At 56.3% G+C, this 6,461-nt stretch overlaps 1 protein-coding gene across 2 annotated transcripts; it reads right to left on the bottom strand.

Moving 5' to 3' along the window:
- Positions 1 to 434: 434 nt before the first annotated feature.
- SLC7A3 (solute carrier family 7 member 3) lies at positions 435 to 6,152 on the bottom strand. Of its 2 annotated transcripts, XM_020976639.2 has the most exons (13): positions 5,964 to 6,152; positions 5,354 to 5,418; positions 4,374 to 4,766; positions 3,927 to 4,085; positions 3,648 to 3,825; positions 3,083 to 3,195; positions 2,699 to 2,921; positions 2,365 to 2,504; positions 2,112 to 2,214; positions 1,632 to 1,819; positions 1,312 to 1,478; positions 977 to 1,085; positions 435 to 836 (listed from the first exon to the last, which is right to left on the bottom strand). In XM_020976639.2, exons 3-13 carry the CDS (start codon positions 4,741 to 4,743, stop codon positions 712 to 714), a joined length of 1,875 nt encoding a protein of 624 aa, XP_020832298.1. In that variant the 5' UTR covers positions 4,744 to 4,766; positions 5,354 to 5,418; positions 5,964 to 6,152; the 3' UTR covers positions 435 to 711. The 2 variants fall into 2 exon arrangements, with proteins under 2 accessions (XP_020832298.1, XP_078003929.1); XM_078147803.1 differs by lacking the exon at positions 5,964 to 6,152 and having other exon boundaries at positions 5,354 to 5,832.
- Positions 6,153 to 6,461: the final 309 nt, after the last annotated feature.

The raw sequence follows: 6,461 nt of genomic DNA on the forward strand, positions 1-6,461 counted from the left end.
CAAGTCGATTCACAGTATTAGATTTGGCTAAAACCTTCTTCCCAACCTCTCAGTTTGCTGAGAGCCTCCTCTCCTCCAATATATCTCAAGACCAGGAAAACCTGTTCAGCTGTGCTCTGAGGGCATCCTTGACCAGAATGAGGCGAATGGGCCAGAGACCCAAGTCACAAAAGAATTGTCCTCTCCTCCCTCCCCTTCAATGGGCAAAGGCCCCAAGGACCTGGCCCTTCGTGCTTCTGCCGGAAAGGTATTTCTTTCTCACACTATTTGCCCTTGTTCTTAGACCATCTAGAATCCCCACACCAAGTTGCCCACATCTAAGGACAACTGATCCCCTCCCTGGTTTGGAGAGAACTGAGTTCCAGGCACCAGGCAACCTGAGAGGTAAGAAAAAAGGGGAGGGGGAGACCCCAGAGAAGAGGACACACAGTTCCTGCTCTTATTTTCCTCTGTTTAATTCAAAAAGCTCACAAAGTAGACAAGACAGTAAAAAAGGTCAGACAAGAAACAGCAAAAGTCAGTCCTTCAATCACAATAAATACAGTTCTGTATAAGAACCCCACCCCTTACCCTTCCAGGGACCCAACAAGAGACATCCCCAGGCCTTGTGACCCACCTGGCCCAATAGCAGCCCAAGTCCCCTGTGAGCAAAAACACAAAGACAGAGGCAATCTCCAGTGTTGCACTGATAGCATCTCCAGGCCACTGGAGTCAGACAGAAGGAGCACTAGGGCTGCTGACTTCAGGAGTTTTGGGCGTGATTGGAGGCGGGGGCACTGGGTCATTCTGACCCTCCAGGCTGTTCCGGATCCCATAGGTGAAGTAGATGGCAAACCCTGAAGGGGAGGGGGGAGAGGGAAGGGTGGCTGTGAGGTGGAAGAACAGCCATTCTCTCCCTAAGAGGAACATGAAGAAAACTTAGAGGTCAAGTCCTCCAAAGGCACTGCCTTCCCTCTCTCCATGGACGGATACTTACCAACCATCATCCAGACCCCAAATCGGGCCCAGGTGCCAGCCTTCATCTGCATCATGAGATAAACATTCACAAAGATGCTCAGCAGTGGGAGGAGAGGCAGTGCGGGCACCTGAAGGGAGAGCAGAATAAGAGACATAAATGTGCCCAGGCCAAGTGCTATCATGACCACTGAGGGTGCCAGGGAGAAAAGCAAGGTTTGTTCAAAATAGAAATCCAAGGTGGAAGAGGGATGCTCCCATGGGCACACTGTGGTTCCTCCCTGCTGGGGATCCCTGGGGAGGTTAGGGCTCTTCTCCCCAGGCAGGTGGGAAATGGAACCCTCAGAAGTCTCTTACCTTGAAATGGAGATGAGTCAGGTTCTGGGGCTGCCTCCAAACGATAACAGTGGTTACAATGACTAGCACCAGGAGCAGGGCACTCACAGTAACCCAGGCAGGGTTCCCAGCCATCAGCTGCTCTGACCACTGGGCCAGCACCAAGCACAGGCTGGTTATCACCACAGCTACAGGGGTGAGAGAGGGAGAAGAAATCAGACTGAAGCAGGTGGCATCCCAGGCCCAAAGCCGCCCCTCTCTGGAGCTGTCACCCCTGGGTTCTGTCCCCTGGTCCTCAGACACCCCACACTAGTCTCCCTGCTCCCCACTCCATTGCTCACCAAGAATCGAGACAGCTGCATAGACAATATGGCCAGAGAGCTGGGTGGGTGTAGAGTGGGATGGGCAAAGTAGGTTCCCAAGGGTCAGGAGCTCATTCTCAGGCTCTGGCTCCTCTTTATCCTCTTGTGGCCACTGCAGTTCCACAGCCTGACCCACCTTTGGCTGCATTACTTCATCAGGCTGATACCTGGAGGCAGGAGGAAGCCTACTGGCTAGCAGCAGCTCCTATCTACTCTTCTCTCCTCCCCATCTCCCCAGTATTTGGGATTTCCTCTGTGTCTCACACATGCACAGACATGCACACATGCGCGCGTGTGCGCACGCGCACACACACACACACACACACACACCCCTCACCCTCCCCCACCCCCACATAGCAAAGCCTTGGCTTGGCCTGTAACAGCATTGGGAAGAACACGGATTTCCTCCTGCTGGGTCAGGATGAGAGAAGAAGACCCCAAAATGGAGGGGGGGCCCACCTGAGGATGAGAACACAAATGGCCACCAGGGAGTAGGCAAGCAGTGTCCCAATTGACATGAGGTCCACGAGGTCAGTGAGCTCAAAAAGAAACGCCATCAGGGCTAGGAGTGGGGAAAAGGAGGAAAAGAGAGTGTGAAGCGTTGGCAGACCTCCACAGCTGTGGGAGTGGAAGGTATCGGAGCATCTAGGGAGTCTGTGAAGCCGGCTCAGAAGAGGGACGGAAGGGGAGGAAGGGAAGGAGGGATCTGCACCTGCAGTGATGCCTGAGACAATCGTGGCCACAAGGGGGGTGCGTGTCCGGGAATGGACTCGAGCAAAGGCCCGAAACAGAAGGCCGTCCTCTGCCATGGCATAGATCACTCGAGGCATGGGGAACATGGAGCCCAGGAGGCTGGTAGGGAAATAGGAGGGAGTCAGAAGGACCCTGAAGGAACGTAGAGCATGGGGAAAGAACTGGACTGTCCCCTCCCAAGCCTCTCTAGGGTAGGGCTCTCTCCCTCTCTCTCATAGCTCTGCAAGGGCTATAACTGGCTGAATGTTATTCCCAAGGCTTGGACTGATACAAAGAACACAGTTAGCACTGACCTGGTAGAGAGGGCACAAAGGGAGCCAACAGCCACAAGGTATCGGGCAGGCGCCCATCCCACGTAATGAAAGGCCTCTGGCAAGGGGCTCTCCGGTAGCAGCAGGTAATATGGCATCATGAGAGTAAGCGCAGCAGAGACACCGAAATATGCCACAAAGCAGACCAGCAGTGATACTACGATGCCCACAGGGATGGAGTGCTGAGGGTCTCTTGCCTCCTCCCCTGGGAGATCAGAGGGTCCGGGCTCAGGGAAAAGGTGGCCTTCCCCTAGCCCTGATAGAAGCTTAACTGAGAACTATTAAGACCCTTCCACCTCCTCCCACTCCCTCTAACATCAGTACAAGCCCTGCCCAGGCCCCAAATGGTAAAGAATGGCATGTTACCAGTAGTGGCAATGCAGTCAAAACCGACAAATGCATAGAAACAGGTGGCTGCCCCTCGGAGGATACCATCTATACCAAACGGCACAAAGCCCCCAGAACCCAAACTTCCGATGCTGAAATGGAGAAAGGGTGAGGAGGTAAATGAGCCAGGGAAAAGAAAGGGGCTCCCTCCAGCACTCTGCCACCTCAGCCTAATCTGTTGGGTGATGGGCGATTAGGATCCTGAAGCTCAATCCAAAATCTCAGTCCTATCTATTCACCATCATCAGAGTTCTATAAGCTTGGGCTAAGGGTGATTGAGAAAACCCCAGGAGCAGCAGCAGCAGCAGCAGCAGTAGTAGTAGCAACAATGGCTAACATGTGATTAAAGAGCAAACAGGCTCATCTCCATTATCTCACTTAGGCTTCACACATTTACTCACTTGGGCTCTGAGGCTCAGAGGGGTTAACGATCCACACACTGTAGATCAGCCACAGGGGATCGGAAGCTGGCAGGTCTCTCCCACTAGACTGTGCTGTCCCCTCTAAGGTGCCCACCCTAGCCCAAGGTCCCTGCACACTTCACCTGTGATTGGCACTAGGTCCAGAGCCAGCCTCTTGATGGTCTTTCTGGGTGAGCTGCCAGTTGCGGATATTACCCTTGATGAAACCAGTAATAATAATGAAGCCCAGGACTAGCAGGTTCACACCTGTGAACACCTTGGTCACCAATGCTGACTCACTGGCCCCCAGTGCCAGCAGCCCTGCGAGAGGGTGGGGAAACATCAGTTCAGCTCAGTCTCCAGGCCTGTGACAGTTCCCTTACTTTCAGTAGATCTCTTCTGTGCCCACCCCTCTCCCTCACCAGTGAGCAGCAGTACAAGGCCAAGAGCAAAGAAGTCTGGGTATTCCGCCAAGACCGGGGGCACATGCAGAGAGACACTACCCCGGAGGGCCAATGAAATGTGGTTCCCAATCAGATTGTCAAAGGCAGAGCTCCAGGCCCTAGCCACGCTGGCAGTACCTGAGGGGGAAAAGGAATAGGAGGGACTGAGGCAGAAGCAGGACTTTGGTATGACCCCCTTAGCATTTTCTTCCCTAGCTCCCTCCTCCACTTGTGGGGCATGCAGCTGTGTCTCATTCCAAACATCTACTGCCAGCTCCATTCTGGGTAATGACAGCCGTGAATGGGGATGAAGGCCATACAGCTTTCCAATCCCTCGATAGCCTCTGGACCTTGGCTCCATAAAGCCCATGCATGGCCCCTGATTCCCCTCCCTACCTCTCATCTCCAGAATCTCTACCAACTCACCGATGACATAGGAAAGGATGAGGTTCCAGCCAGTGGTGAAAGCCCAGAGCTCCCCCACAGTGACATAACTGTAAAGGTAAGCTGAACCAGTCCGGGGGACTCGGGCCCCAAACTCGGCATAGCAGAGCCCAGCCAGCACAGAGGCCATGGCAGCCACAAGAAAGCAGATTACAATGGCTGGGCCGGCTTTGTCCTTAGCCACTTCACCAGCCAATACATAGACACCTGCACCCAACGTGCTGCCCACACCGAGAGCCACCAGATCCAGGGTGCTCAGGCATCTAGCAAAGCGGCTCTCCCCCAAGCCCTGCTCCAGGGCCCTTCTCCGAACGAGCTTCTGCCCAAAGCGCCTCAGGGCCTGGCGAAGCATCTTACCCTCCGGGTTACTAGAGTCTGGTGAAAGAAGAAGATAGAGGGAGGACTACTTGAAGGCCTAAAGATGGGAGAATTGCAGTTGCCCTTCACAAAGGAACTAGTCTGCAGGTGTAAGACTTAAATGGAGGCAACAGATCACCCACCTGAGTGGAAGAGAGTCCCACCCCTCCCCCTCCAGTGCAGGAAAGATGCCAGGGCCTGTCTGGGCCAGGAGTCTGTGCCCTGGAGCTGGCTGTAGAAGCCAGGAGAAGAACTGGCTTAACACTCCCAGCCCGAGGCTCCATCCACACCAACAGGTCAAAGACCAGGAAATTTCCCCTCCCCTCCCTCCCCTTCCATCCCCTCCTCTTTTCTCCCCTCCCCTCTCTCCCCTGCCCTGCCCTCCCCTCCCCTTTTCTTCTCCTCCCAGACATAAAAACTTGACTGTTCTCAGACTGGAGACTGGGGGGCGGGGGGGGGGGGGGGGGGGGAGAAGAAGGGGACTCTCTCTCCCTAACTTGAGGGGGAGAGAGGGTCTTCATTTGGCACCTTAGAATGGCTGACCTCACAGTCCTCCAAGTCTCCACAGTCCTCCAGAGTCTCTATCCCTTCCCCTCAATTCTCACCTTCAGCTTTGGTGACTGGATTAGCAGAGGCCAACACCCTTGCCTCCAAGGGGCTCTTCTTCCACCTGGAGGGCAAGATGATAAGCTCCCAGCCCCTCCCCACACTCACTAGGGTTCAATGGGCGTGGCCCCAAACTGAGTGTAAAGGGAAGGGAAGGTGGCAAAGCCAAGAAGTGAACAAAAACAGCCTCTCCTCCCCATCTCGGGACGGGCTGAGAGTTGCCAGACCTCGAGGTGGGGAGATGGTCTAGACCCTGGACCACTCCCCCCACCGCAGCCAGCAGCCTCCTCATCAGCCTACATAGGGAGGTCAGGGAATGGGAGAGAAGGTGGGGCTTGGACATTAAGCCTCAAGACCAGGGGCGAAACCAGAGCTGCCCAACGCAGGGGCGAGCAAAGGGAGTAGGGGCTCTAGCCAGCCAGCAACAGGTCCTGGCCCGCCAGGTGCCACAGCACAGCATATCCGGACTACAAGGGAAACCTGGGCAGGCAGGGCAGGGCATCCCACCCCATCCCACCCGACTAGACCCTCCCAGCACACTTACCAAAGAGCCGGGGGGGGGGGGGGAAATGGGCTCTCGCTGGGAGGGGATGAAGCTGGCTCACTCACTCGATCGCTGGGTAGGGTTGGGTTGGGTTGAGTTGGCTTGGCTTGGCTTCAGGTGCCCCCTGCTCCTGTGGCCAACTCCTCCGCTGCCACTGCCTCCCGGCTGCTACTGCTTACTGCTATGGACCAGCTGCTTGGGGTCAGAGCGCGCCAAGTACCCCTTTATATAGGGCCGGGGGGCGGGGCCGGCCGCGTCATGGGATTCCCCCCCCTCCCCACCCCAGCCCAGCCCGGCCCAGCCCCAGCCCCCAGGCTGGCCAAACCTGCTGCGTTCCTGTGGAGGAGACCGAGGGGGCCGGGGCTGGGGCCGGAGCCGGAGGCTGCTGCCCACTCTCCAAGGCCAGCCGGCTGGCTGGGCAGAGGGGGGCCGGGCTGGGCCGGGCTTGGGGGGGGTGCGGGGGGCGCGCTGGCGGCGGCACACAATCTTCCGCCGTTTCGTCACTGTCTGGTTCGCGGAGCTGGGGAGGCTCTCGATGGTTCTGGGACTCGGTGGGCTGCCCC

The sequence above is a fragment of the Phascolarctos cinereus genome, unplaced genomic scaffold, assembly GCF_003287225.1.
Source record: "Phascolarctos cinereus isolate Bilbo 61053 unplaced genomic scaffold, phaCin_HiC Scaffold_8;HRSCAF=390, whole genome shotgun sequence".
In the NCBI taxonomy this organism is placed as follows: domain Eukaryota; kingdom Metazoa; phylum Chordata; class Mammalia; order Diprotodontia; family Phascolarctidae; genus Phascolarctos; species Phascolarctos cinereus.

Coding starts and splice junctions, on each gene's coding strand:
- SLC7A3 (XM_020976639.2), bottom strand. CDS start 4,743: ATGCTTCGCCAGGCCCTGAGGCGCTTTGGGCAGAAGCTCGTTCGGAGA. Junction 3,826..3,926: donor CCTTGTACTGCTGCTCACTG/GTGAGGGAGAGG, acceptor ACCCTCTCGCAG/GGCTGCTGGCACTGGGGGCC. Junction 3,196..3,647: donor GGACCTAGTGCCAATCACAG/GTGAAGTGTGCA, acceptor TCTCCATTTCAG/CATCGGAAGTTTGGGTTCTG.